The sequence below is a fragment of the Phoca vitulina genome, unplaced genomic scaffold, assembly GCF_004348235.1.
Source record: "Phoca vitulina isolate PV1807 unplaced genomic scaffold, GSC_HSeal_1.0 scaffold9, whole genome shotgun sequence".
NCBI lineage: Eukaryota > Metazoa > Chordata > Mammalia > Carnivora > Phocidae > Phoca > Phoca vitulina.
In genome coordinates, this window is record NW_022589712.1 from 49,405,750 (window position 1) to 49,420,084 (window position 14,335).

A 14,335-nucleotide genomic window follows, 5' to 3' on the forward strand; every position below is an offset into this window, starting at 1 on the left:
AACTTTCTTCCCTACAGGAATTGTTTCCCCAAATTCTTGTGAGGGCTGTTATTTCTTACCTGGGAGATCTTTGGGGGGGGGTGGGCAATGTAGAGATTTTCAAGAGTAAAGCTTTAAGGAATCACATTACCCAATTTCGAGACATGTATTACAAAGCTACAGTAATCAAGACAGCATGGTATTGGTAAAAGGATGGACATATAGACCAATGGAACAAAAGAGAACCCAGAAATAGACCCACACAAATAACATCAACTTATCTTTGGCAAAGGTACAGTCGTAATTCAGTGAAGAAAGGATAGTTTTTCAACAAATGGTGCTGGAATCACTGGATGCCAGAAAATAAAAATAAAAGAACCCAGACACATACTTCACACCTTATATAAAAAGTAATTCAAAATGGATCATAGACTTAAAGGTGAAATGTATAACTATCAAACTTACAGAAGAAAACAAAGGGGGAAAGTCTGCCTGACCTTGGATTTGGAAATGAGGTTCTAGGTAGAATACAAAAAGTATGATCCATGAAAAGAGGAACTGCTAAGTTGATTTTGTCAAAATTAAAAACTTTTGCTCTGTGGAAAATACTATTAATGAAAAGATAAGTCATACACTGGGAGAAGACATTTTCATATTACATAGCAGATAAAATACTTGCATCTGGAATATGTAAAGAACTCTCAACAGTAAGAAAGCAAACAACCCAATTAAAAATAGTCAAAAGATGGGCGCCTGGGTTGCTCGGTCGGTTGAGCATCTGACACTTGGTTTCAGTTTGCATCATGATCTCGTGGGTTGTGGGATCAAGCACCCCCCCCCCCCAGAATGGAGTCTGCTTGAAGAATCTCTCCTTCTGCTCCTCCCCTAACGTGCACATGTGTGCTCGAACTCTCTCAAATAAATAAATCTTTTAAAAATAAAAAAAGTTCAAGGGGCGCCTGGGTGGCTCAGTCGTTAAGTGTCTGCTTCGGCTCAGGTCATGGTCCCAGGGTCCTGGGATCGAGCCCCGCATCGGGCTCCCTGCTCGGCGGGAAGCCTGCTTCTCCCTCTCCCACTCCCCCTGCTTGTGTTCCCTCTCTGGCTGTCTCTGTCTGTCAAATAAATAAATAAAATCTTTAAAAAAAAAAAAAAGTTCAAAAGACCTAGACAGATACTAGCAAAGATGTAATGATGGCTAACACATGAAAAGATGATTGTTAACATTATATATCATTAGGGAAATGCAAATTAAAACCACAAAGAGCTACCACTAAATACCTATTAGAATGGCTAAAATCCCAAAACTAGCAATACATGCTGGTAAGGATGTGGAACAGCGGTAACTCTCATTCGTTGCTGGTGGGAATGCAAAATAGTGCAACCACTTTAGAATACAGTTTGGCAGTTTCTCATAGTGTTATACATAGAGACTTACTATATGACCCAGCGATTGCTCTCCTCTGCATTTACCCAAGTGATTTAAAAGTTATATCTGCGCAAGAATCTGTATGCAAATGTTTATAGCAGCTTTATTCATAATTGCTAAAAGTCTAAAGTAACCAAGATGTCCACTCATTGGGGCAATGGATAAACTGTGATATAACCATACAGTGTAATACTGTTTATCAATAAAAAGCATCAAGCTATTGATTCATACAACATTGATGAATCTTTAACGCATTTTACTGAATGAAAGAAGCTAGACCCAAAGGCTACTAACTGGATGATTTCATTCATATAACATTCTGGAAAAGGCAAAACTATAGAAATGGAAAACATATTAGTGGTTGCCAGGGATTGAAGGACAGGGGAGTATTGACTACAAAGCAAATGTACAGGGAAACTTTTAGGGTGAAGGAATTATTCTGTATGGTAGTGCATGGGTCTATATATTTATCAGACCCATAGAACTATACCTTACTTAGCCAAATGTTGAAGGTTAACATCCTCAGTGGTGTCATGTGGATATTGTGTACCCCTTCATATGAGGTGATGAGAACACTTCATCTCTGTGATACTTCATAAACCCATTACCACAGTCTAATGATGAGAAAAACATCAGACAAACCCAGACATGGGGGGACCTTCTACAGGTTACCTGGCCAGTACTCATGATTCTCAAGGCCATGAAAAACAAGGAAAGACTGAGAAATAGACCAGAGGAGACTTAGGGAGATGGGATAATTAGATGCAATGTGGTGTCCTAGATAGGATCGTGAAATGGAAAGTGGACAACAGTGGAAAAACTGGTGAAATTCAAATAAAGTGTGCAGTTTAGTTAATGTGTCTGTGTCCGTTTATTTTGACAAACGTACCGTCGTAATGTAAAATGTTAACAGTAGGGGAGACTTGGTAAGCAATACATAGAAACTCTGTACTACCCTTGCAACTTCTCTATAAATGTAAAATTATTCCAAAATAAAAAGGTTATTGGGGGAATAAAAGAATATAACAGGTTGATTATTAGTATCAAATATAGATGAGAGTTCAATTAGGATTGAGGAATGGAAAAGATTCTAGACCATGAACAGGAGGTATTTATAGGAAAAGGAGGTAATTTTCGCAAAAGTTTATTTCCAATAGGAAAAAAGCATGAGAAGAGTTTGAGTTGTCAAATATATGTAAGCCATTTGTTTTAGTTATAGAAGTTAGATGAGTATTATTAGAATGTTAATTAGAAGGAATTTTTTTTTAAGATGGAAAATTTTTACAATTTGAAGGCAGAAATACATGAAATTTAGTTGGAAATTAAAACCAGGGAAATTGCTGCAAGTATGATGAAATAAAATTTATATCTTAATTCATTATACTAAATGGCCCTCAGGTTTTGGTTTGTTTTGTTTTGCTTGTTTTGTATAAAAGGTTATAATGAAATCATGGAAAGAATAAGTGAATCACTTTTTTATATTTTATTTTACATTTCTCAGACATCATATAGTTAAACTGATTGTTAACTTCTTACAGTAAATTAATGTATATATGCATAAGTTAACATTTTTATTTTATAAGACAAGTTAATGTACATAATGTAGTCTTACTTTTGTAAATGGAGTAAATTCAAAAGTAAAAAAGATTTAGGAATTTTAACATTTTATATGCATATACAGCTTTTCTCAGTATTTCAGTTATATAATCAGGTATCAGATGAAATGGAAATGGTGCTAACTACTATAGTTGTTAAGGTGAAGTATATAAAGTAAATAGAGTAAATATTTTGAGCACCACAGAGGTATTTTATATTACATTTTGTAACATCCACAATTGAAAAATTATATATGTGTGTGTGTATATATATATATATATAAGTTAGGGAGTTTCCATGTTCTTTAGGGAAATATGCTAAAACAATGCATAAAAGTAGGTAAAATGTGAATTTTTATAATGTTATCAATAACTTTGAATCAGTAAATTTGTGTAGATTCTTTTTTCATATAAATTTATTAGAAAATAATATTTATGGTAATTTTCAACTTACAAAGTAATTTCATATTAATGCCCTAGGCACCTAACAGCAAAGTCTTTAAAAACTTCTAAAGTTATATAAAATCACTTACATGTTTTGGCATGTGTTTTATGGAAATAACAAAGATGGTAGTACCTGATCTCAGTCTTTTTTTTTTTTTAAGATTTTATCCATTTGTTTGACAGAGAGCACAAGCCGGGGGAACAGTAGAGGAAGAGGGAGAAGCGGACTCCCCGTTGAGCAGGGAGCCCAATGTAGGGCTCGATCCCAGGACCATGGGATCATGACCTGAGCCGAAGGCAGCCGCTTAACCGACTGAGCCACCCAGGCGCCCCCTGTTCTCAGTTTTAATTACACTGTTTTGTGATCAAGCTCACCAAATAAGATCAAAGTACTGGGGCACCTGAGTGGTTCATTTGGTTGAGTGACTCTTGATGTCAGCTCAGGTCTTGATCTCAGGGTCATGAGTTCAAGCCCCTTGTTGGGCTCCACGCTGACATGGTGCCTACTTAACAACAACAACAAACAAAAACAAAGCATTAAATTTAGCTGGAAAAGATTACAAATTTAGTATCTTTCTTAGGATTCTTTCCATGCTACTCAATTAAGCTTTCTCTTAGAATTTAAATTCCCACAAGAGATCACAGAAAAGTTTAGAGACTACTTCAAAGTATGGCCCCAGGACTCAGTGCCTGAAACCTAGACAACTAAGTAAACATGCATAGTCACTTCTTCCACTGCTGGTCAAATTGTTTTGCATTTGCCCAAGGTTTCCACTCACTGTTACCTGCCACCACTTCTGAAATGTGTTGCATATTTTTTGTTCAGGGATTAGTGTTAAAGTATGTTTTGAATCTTATCTGGAATCTGATTTCCACTAGAATTTTAGTGGAGATTCATACAGAATACCCTAGGAGTTTAAAGTCTATAAAAATTCTTAATTTTTCATTATTTTCAAAATGAGTTTTTAATCATACCTACCACAATAGCACACTTAAATGTGTCATACTTTTATTCCAGTATCTAAGTATTGTTTCTATTTCTCTCTCATACCCATATTAGAAATACTTTTGTACCCTCTTAGTTTGGAACCATTGTTCTCAGCTGTGCATATGCATTCCTATGTGTGTATGCATTTTAAGGACACAATTTTAGGAACTAGTCATATAGGTTATATATTATTTTACTTAAAGGGTAATTGTGTGCAAGTTAAAAATAGAATTTATCCCCTTTTACCTTTCTATTCCTAGGTGATCCATTGCGTACAACTGGATCTTGCAAGGATCGGCTACCAGGAAATTCTCTTACTGGTACTTTATTTCGGTGGGAAGAAGATGAAATACCAAGGTTAGTTAATGTTGTAAAGGAAAAAAAACCTATTTATGTACATCCTAATGTATTCAGAAATCAGTGGTTACTGTAATTTAATCTTAACGTTATATATATTTTTTAATCTACAAGTCTGTCAGAGAAGCAAATCTCAACATTAGTATGTTAAATGGAATCACAGATTTTAAAAACAGACCTTGGAAACAGGATGAAAATAGACCTACTTATTATCTAATTAATAAAAGTAATCTGGGTATAAATTTTTATACTTCTCTCCAACATGTCTTCATTATGCATTGTAAATTGATATCCTGTAACTTGTCAAATAAAAATCACATATAAAATAGCAATTTAAAATGTAAATAGCAAATATTTTTAATAAAAATAACTCCCAAATTTCTAAGTATTTTTATAGAAAAAATGTAGGTTGACATACTATGTATGAATAATGTAGTTTGTGATTTCTTTTGACCAAGTATATTATTTATTAGACTTTCTGGGGGAGATAACATTTTCCAGATGTTTAGATTTCCCTACCATAAAGCAGATATGTAATTAGTGCCTATCTAAATTATCAATAATAATTTTATACATAGAATTCAGAGAGGTGGCGCCTGGGTGGCTCAGTTGGTTAAGCGACTGCCTTTGGCTCAGGTCATGATCCTGGAGTCCCAAGATCAAGTCCCGCATCAGGCTCCCTGTTCAGTGGGGAGTCTGCTTCTCCCTCTCCCGCTCTCCCCCTCTTGTGCTCTCTCATTCTCTCTCTCAAATAAATAAATAAAATCTTAAAAAAAAAAAAAAGAATTCAGAGAGGTATCTGAGGTATCTTTAAAAAATATATAAAGTTTATGTTGTTTAAGATCCTAATATGTACTTCACAGAATTTCCACATTTTAGAATTACTTGGGCTTTTTTTTTTTTTTTAAAGATTTTGTTTATTTATTTGAGAGAGAGACACAGCAAGAGAGGGAACACAAGCAGGGGGGGTGGGAGAGGGAGAAGCAGGCTTCCTGCTGAGCAGGGAGCCCGATGTGGGGCTCGATCCCAGGACCCCGGGACCATCACCTGAGCCGAAGGCAGACACTTAATGACTGAGCCATCCAGGCACCCCTACTTGGACTTTTAATAGCTAAATTTAAGAAAGAATTTCACTAAATAATGATAGAAATACATTGTTTTATGACAGAAATAATTGTACCAGAACGAAACTTCGAGGACTTCAAAGTGATATGCACAGTGACTTGCCTTACCTCTTGATTGACCTTAACAAGTGTTAGGACTTTTTGATAAACGTGCACACACATGTTCATATGCATACATGTGTACTTGTTGGTTCCTCTCAGGTACAGCAGAATTGTTTTTTAATCATGTTGAAATGGTATTAAGTTTAGACAAAATATTATTTACCACATCAAATTCAAGTTCTAATCAGTCCAGAGCGAAGTGACCAAGAAGCTACTTGCTGCCTTCATTTTTTTATGCCTGTGATACCATTCCTCTATCTTTCTGAAATTGGAGCACATCAATTTGATCCAAGGACTTTACCTATTCACTAGAGCCTTTAGTTTTCAAAGTTCCATATTTAATAACTTGTGTTTTGCTTGATCAAATAAGAACAGAATTTATTAGTATTTGAAATCCGTTTATAAGCAGCCATCTTTCTAGTTAGGTCATAGTAAAGCTTTACTGGTTAGAAGTAAGTTTGGGGAAACCATATATAATGAAAAGATTGCAACTTAGACTGTTTTGGGGGAGCCCATTTTATTCTTAACAACTGACAAATTATGAGCAACGATACGAATAGGCAAACTAGTGAAATTAGACGAGGTACTCAGAATTTATAATAAATATAGGATAGCTATATATTTTTGTCTCAGATTATCCCACATTTTTTATTCTGGGGATGCTTATATTGTAATTAACACGAGAATCCATTGTTTCACCAAGTACAAATAGCATAATGTCAAAAAATGTTGTCATGGATTAATACTCTTAGATTTTATTAGTCTCATTTCCGTCCCCAGTGTTGTTATCACCTTCTTGCTGGGTACCTTTTTTTTTTTTTTTTAACCAATGTTTTATATTCCCTCACAAACATTATTATAAGGACCATGACAAATAGCAGCAACCTCGTAAGAGATGAGAGTGCTGAGTTAGCAGTTCTGCTAACCCTACTTGTTAACTCATTGTAAATTACCACATATCATGGACCTTCAGGGTCCTTTGCCAGAGTGTTGAATCCACAAAAGTCAAGTCTACTGCAGTAATCTCAACCCTGGCTGCCCATCAATTGATCTGAAGAGACTTTTAAAATTATAGATGTTTGAGCTCCACCCTCAGTGATTCTAATTAGTAGGTCTGTTGTGTTAAGCTAGAAACAGAAATGTTCAGAGAGGCACAATTTTCTAGTTACTATCCTATAGCTTATCTACTTTTCATGACTATAATGAATGGTTTACATGTTTTGCTCACTCAAATTTTTTACTTACGGTTTTTCTATCTACTGGAAACAAATTTTTAATTGTGAAAAGTACTTCTTTTCCTAGGAACACCTCCTGTTCTGAATGTCTAAAGTAGTTTTGTAATAAGGGCAAGAAATAGTTGTAAATTTTTACTATGAGATTGCATTTTTTTTTATGTTATTCTTCCTATCTTTTATCACAAATATGCTACTCCTGGAAAATTCACGCTTGAAATTTACAGTATAATTCTTGCAAAAATTGTGAAACTTTTTGGTAAAAGAAAACTGTTGACCAAAAACTATTTTATCTACTATTTCAATTCATGGCAAAACTGATTTTATTAAATTATATGAATAAAAAAGGCAAGTTACATTGATAATTATTTTTTTCTGAAAGTAAAAGGGATATATTTTGATAGGTTGGCTAATATGTCCCTTCTCTATCAATGGAAAATGATATATGTATGTGTTTTGTATCTACACGTATATGTATACACATATAGGGATTTCCTTAGGAATAGACAGTGGAAAATTAGGTTTTGCTAATATGTTTCTCTTAAAATATAAAAAAAAAAACCTTTCAACTAAAAATGTTAATGAAATCTGCCATCACCCACTTTCTAGTAAAAGTTCTCCTTTTCATTTGGGGTCCATATTTGTAGAAGATCTAAATTTTGGAATGAGCAAACTGGTATCCACATTAGATGTTGTACGTTCATTCTATCAAACAGGGACAGTTATGTGGTGTCTTCCTAATCCAGCTCTGATGAAAAAAAAAATGCTTTTGAGTAAAAGAACATTAGTGGGGAACAACCCTCTGAAGTTGTCATAAGAATTAATGCCTTGTGGTATCACCACTTTTCTTAGCTATGATCCCACTGTTGAACTCATATAGTTTCTCAGTTCTGTAGTTATGAAGACTTTTAAAGTGTTCCTCGGCTCAGCAGTAGTTGAGGACAGGGAGAACAGTATTATTTGCCCACTTTTCAGTATGCTTACTTCCCCTTATCTCTTGTTGCATATTTTGTCCTCATTTTTTACAACCATCTATGATTACAGAGCAAGATGCCTCTGGGCAAGTCATTACAAATAGATATGGTTTCTGTATCCCTCTGTTGTCCTCTGTTATCTAATCCCATTCTACCCTGGATATGACCCACATGCTAAAGCATTGTACATTCCTTATATATAAAATATAATGAACCAAAATATATAAAATATACTGAAAAAGGATCTCAATAGAGTTGTCAGTACAATAGGTTTTATATTTTTCTCTTCCTGTTTTTTATTTCTTTATATGTACACACACAGTATCAAGTGTGTCATAAATAATTGTGACTTACTATAATATCACTAAACATGAAAAATTATATAAGAAAAGTCTTCAGAAAATTTTCTTTTATGTGATATATATATTTTAAATGTTATTTATTTTTTAAGTAATCTCTGCCCATTGTGGGGCTTGAACTCACAGCCCCAAGATCAAGAGTTGCATGCTTTACCGACTGAGCCAGCCAGGCACCCCCTGATTATTATATTTTTTGATATCTTCTTAATACAGCTCTTTAATACTGGAAGGTGTTGAACCACAGAGTACATGTGAATTAGAAGTGGATGCTGTAGCTGCTGATATCTTAAATCGGCTGGACATTGAAGGTATATACACAATTATTAATACGTGTTTTTATTTTAAAATTTAATGACCAAAGTAGAGTGGAAAAAATAGGGAAGAAAACATTAGTAGGGAAGTAACATGTTATAGAAGGAGGATGCAAAATGTTACGAAGATTTCTTCTGTACCTCTGATGAGATGGTCATTATTTTTTCATTAATACTTTCATTCATGTAAGTATGTTTGCATAGACATGAGCCTAAAGTAAGACACTAAATACATTAGCCATCATAAAAGAATTTCATATACTCTGCCTTTTAATTTTTTAATTTTCAGGTTATATACGAGGGAGGGGACTCTTAGGTGTATTAGCTGTCATCACATGTTTAAATCTTATTCATTTGCTGGGTTTTTGGGAGCCAGTAGGAAGAAAACTAAAAAAGGAATAATGTAATAATGTAGATTGGGAATGTTTGGTCATTTTATTACACAAAACAGGTAATTTTTTTTAAGGCAGTATTTTTTTTTTTTTAATTTTGGATTTCTTTTTCTGAGCAAGTATTTTTCACTTTGATCCTTGTTGTATTGAAGTATTGTTGTGATTATAGCTCAAATTGGTGGAAACCCTGGTCTGCAGGCCATATGGGAAGATGAAAAGCAACGGCGAAGAAACAGAAATGAAACTTCTCAAATTAGCCAACCCGAATCACAAGGTATAAATCTAATAGTACTCTGGTGATTTTTTTTTTTTTTTACACTAAATATTCTAATAGAAAAGTTTAAGCCATTGAGTTTTTACCTTGACGTTAAATTTTATTTTTCAAATTACCTTTAAATGTTCTAGTTTTTTCCTATTGTCATTGCTCTGAACTGTAATTCTTTACCTCCAAAGTGTCACTCATTGTTCTCTCCCTCCACCCACACCCCCTATCCCCATAGAAATTGGCATCTTCATTGTCCTTGGTTTTTCACCTTACCTTGTCTTCTTGTCCCACCTCTTAGCTCCTTTTTTATTTTCTAGTATGTTCTAGGCTTTTGTATTTCCAAATGAGCTAGAATACTCACAGAAGATAAGAGTCCCAACTTAGAAACACTGTATTTTGTTCATTAAGCTTTGAAAATGTAAGCTTTGAAATACTGCCCTTAAACTATTTACTGGGTATGTCCTTATAAATTCCCACTTTGATCATCTTGTACAGCTCTGAAGAAAATACTCATTTTATGTATTACTAAATTCTGCTACAGAATTTGAGGGCTTAAATAAATGCCATGGATACAATAAAAAATGTTAAATAAAACTAAAAGAATTAAAGACATATGTAAAAGAATAAAAAAGAATTTGAGGGCTTAAATAAATGCCATGGATACAATAAAAAATTTTAAATAAAACTAAAAGAATTAAAGACATATGTAAAAGAATAAAAAGACATAATTCAGAAGGTAAATATATTTGAAATACAGTAGTAAGTATACATTGAAGTCCAATTAAAATTTTTATTATGTCTTGGACACTAAAAATGCTATGATAAATTTTGAATGCCTTCTAAGATAGAAATATTTTATAAGGGGGAAATTTCTAGGTTCAGAGTGTGTGATACATTTATAGGTAGAGAACAATGTTTTTGTTTTAGATTTAAGTTATAATTATAGAACTTAATCTTGAACTGACTTTAAGTGCTTAATTTTATAGCTTCAGTAACAACTGTTTCTCTTTTGTTTGATTTAATAATAGGACTACTTTTAGGTGGTATTATATGTGTCAAGAGAAAGATAGGAAATTGTTACCATTTTAAAAGCTACTCTAAGAGAAAGGAAAATATTTCATTCATTATCTACATGTTTTAATGCACTTTTAAAATTCAAAGATCGCAGGTTTGTGCCAGCAACAGAAAATGAAAAAATTTTTCAGAAGAGACTTCAGGAAATTCTCAAACAGAATGATTTCTCTGTGTAAGTGGTTATTTATTATAGATCTCAGAACTAATTTTATTGCTTTGTTATCTAGTGTGTTATAAAGGATATGTTTTAATTAAGCAGAACATTATCAGGATCAGTGGACTACAGCGATGGATCTCAGGAGTTCTCTGCTGAGTTAACATTGCACTCTGAAGTTCTGTCTCCTGATATTCTTCAGTGTACGCCAGCTAATATGGTAGAAGTCCACAAAGATAAAGAGTTGAGCAAAGGTGAGGTTTGTTTTGCAAGTATACAGAAAATACTAAAATAGACATCAGTATATCTAGCACTGAGATTAGTATTTGGTTGACTTAGCTAAGTTTCTCCCATTCCTTTACCTTTTCTTCATTTCTAGAGGTAAACACTATTCTAAAGTTGTTGTAAATTGTTACCATATGATTTTATATTTTCTTATGTACGTGTATGTCCATAATATATACTGCTATTTTAGGTTTTAAATTTTACATAAATGGTGTTCTACTTGATATAATGTAATTGAGGAGGCACCTGGGTGGCTCAGTCAGTTAAGCATCTGACTCTTGATCTCAGCTTAGGTCTTGATCTTTGGGTTGTGAGTTCAAGCTCCACGTTGGGCTCCATGCTGGGTGTGGAGCCTACTTTTAAATTAATTAATTAACTAATTAAGGTATAATTTGTATAACATAAAGCACACTCATTTTAAGTGTACAATTCAGGGATGCCTGGGTGGCTCAGTAGTTTAGGTGTCTGCCTTCTGCTCAGGTCGTGATTCCAGGTTCCTGGGATTGAGTCCCGAACCCGGCTACTTGCTCAGTGGGGAGCCTGCTTCTCCCTCTGCCTGCTCTGCCTGCCACTCCCCCCTGCTTGTGCTCTCTCTCTCTCTCTCTCTCTCTCTGATAAATAAATAAAAAATCTTTAAGTGTACAATTCAGTGATTTAGTAAATTTATAGAGTTGTGCAAACATCCCCATAATTCAATTTTAGAACATTTCTTTCACTTCAGAGGATTCCTTGTGTCCATTTGCAGTCACATCTGTTCCCACCTCCAACCCTAAGTAATCACTAATCCACTTTCAAGATTTGCCTTTTCTAGATATAGCATATAAATGAAATTACACAATATGTGATCTTTTATGTCTTCTTTCATTTAGCATAATATTTCCAGTTCATCCATATTGTAGTATCTACCAGTATTTCAATTTGTTTAATTTTATTACCAGATAGTATTGCATTTTATGGATATTACCATATTTTGTTAATTCATTCATCAGTTGATGGATATTCGAGTTGTTTTCACTTTTTTGGCTCTTAAAAATAATGCTGCTATGAACACTTATATGTAAGTCTTTGTGTAGATGTATATTTGCATTTTTCTTGAGAGACACCAAGAATGGAATTGCTGGGTCATTTGGTAAACTTGCATTTAACTTTTTAATAAACTACAATACTGTTTTCCAAAGTGACTATACTGTTTTACATTTCCACCAGCATTATGTGAAGGTTCCAGTGACCCTGCATCCTCATGAACACTTGTTATTTGTCTTTTTTATATAGCCATCCTAGTGTGTGTGAAATGGCATCTCATTATAGTTTTAATTATCCTTTCCCTCATTACTAATGATGTTGAGTATCTTTTATGTCAACATTATAATTTTGAAATCTATCCTTGTTCATACATGTCTCTAGTTCACTCATTTTAGCTGCTGAATAGTGTTCCTTTGTAAGACTAAACACGTTTATCTGCTTCTCTACAACTATTAGATGGTTTTCACTTTTTAACTGTTATTAATAGTGTTATTTTTGTCATCTTGTGGCAAGAGTTTCTCCACAGAAAACATATAGAAGTATAATTTGCCAGGTCTTAGGGTATAAGTACTCTACCTAGACAGCATCTGTTCTAACAGGGTTTCTGTAAGGTAGTTAGATTATACACGATTAGTAAATAAAAGAATAATGAAAGTTTTATTCCAGGGGCGCCTGGATGGCTCAGTTGTTAAGCGTCTGCCTTCGGCTCAGATCATGATCCCAGGTTCCTGGGATCCAGCCCCGCATTGGGCTCCCTGCTCAGGGGGAAGCCTGCTTCTCCCTTTCCCACTCCTCCTGCTTCTGTTCCCGCTCTCGCTGTCTGTCTCTCTGTCAAATAAAATCTTAAAAAAAAGTTTTACTCCAAAGTCACATTGTTTCATATGCAATTTTTCTAGGCAAGGAGAGCCAGAATAGCAGGAGTAGGATTACAGCTTTCAGCAGAAATGGAAATCCTCCTTTACACTGCTGCATTAGCGGCAGAGGCTCTTTTGACTATATTTAACTACAATTCCAAATGAGCATCGTTAGACCCAGGGCTTCCTCCCTAAGAGTTGCATCCCAGCATTGTGACATCTCTGACTCATGGCAGGTTGCACCTGAGGTCTCCTGAGCTCACCTCATCGGCAACCTACTGGCTCAGAGTTCTGCTTGCATTTGCTTTGTCTTAGCATCTGCCAGCTGCATTCTAATCAAAATGTATCCAGCATTTCCATACTGTTATTTCCTGTGCATTTTAATATCCACTATGACAGCCTCCAGCCACACTGGCTGCCTGCCTGACTGAGTTATCTCCTCAGGTACCAATTATTGATTTTATTAGTGTTCTGGTTACAAAGCTGCATAAATTTTGCCTTAACCTTTTCCCCCCCCATAAGCCCTATTATTTTTAGAGCTCCATTTTTCAGGTTTTGAAGTATGTTAATAATAAAAATATCACATTTTAGTAGTAATAATATAAAATGATCGTACTTAAGTGTATAATCCCACAGTGTACTAGAGCTTATATTTCCCTACATCTTCAATGACATTCGATAGTATCAGTGTAAAAATTTTTTGCCATTCTGATTCTTTGAAATGGTATCTCCTTAGTTTAATTTGCATTTCCTGATTACTAATAAGTTTGAGCATTTGTGTGTCTTTATCTGAGAATTGCTTATTCATGCTCTTGGCTCATTTTCTTTTGGGTCCTTCCCTATCATGATGTAATGCAAGTTTTCATCCCTACAGCTTATGTGTGCTTAGAGTTTGGTTTTTCACATTTAGGTCTTATAAGTACTTATCTGAAATTTTACTTCTATATATAGTAAGGATCTAATTATGTCTCTCTTTATAAGAGAGGGAGGGTAGAGGGAGAAAGAGAATTGGGGCTCAATATCATGACTTGAGCTGAAATCAAGAGCCAGACACTTAACCACCTGAGCCACCCAAGCACCCCATATTTTTCTGAAGGTAAATAGCTAGTTCCAACATATTTACTGCAAAATTTTTTTTCCACTGAATTATTCCACCTCAGTTATGTTCCCCTATGTTAATATACTGTTGTAATTACTGTTGATTTATAAGTATTGATATATGTATCAGGGGCAGATCTTACCTTGTTCAACTACAAAATTGTCTAGTCTTGATCTTTTAAAGAAACTCTCCATATTAATTTTAGGATCAGATGGTTCATTTCTGGAAAGTACCCTGTTCAGATTTTGCTGGGAGTTTATTGAATTTATAGGCTGATTTAGGAACATTTTTCATCTTT

The 14,335-nt window shown here is 34.4% G+C and overlaps 1 protein-coding gene across 6 annotated transcripts in view; it reads left to right on the top strand.

The window, feature by feature from the left end:
• The window catches only part of REV3L (REV3 like, DNA directed polymerase zeta catalytic subunit), a 174,787-nt gene that overhangs the window by 65,787 nt on the left and 94,665 nt on the right, over positions 1 to 14,335 (top strand). For all 6 annotated transcript variants that reach the window (XM_032408054.1, XM_032408050.1, XM_032408052.1 and 3 more), the window contains exons 5-9: positions 4,693 to 4,789; positions 8,794 to 8,888; positions 9,453 to 9,557; positions 10,710 to 10,794; positions 10,882 to 11,030. In XM_032408054.1, the coding sequence (XP_032263945.1) occupies positions 4,693 to 4,789; positions 8,794 to 8,888; positions 9,453 to 9,557; positions 10,710 to 10,794; positions 10,882 to 11,030 (531 nt within the window). The remainder of the gene's footprint in view (positions 1 to 4,692; positions 4,790 to 8,793; positions 8,889 to 9,452; positions 9,558 to 10,709; positions 10,795 to 10,881; positions 11,031 to 14,335) is intronic.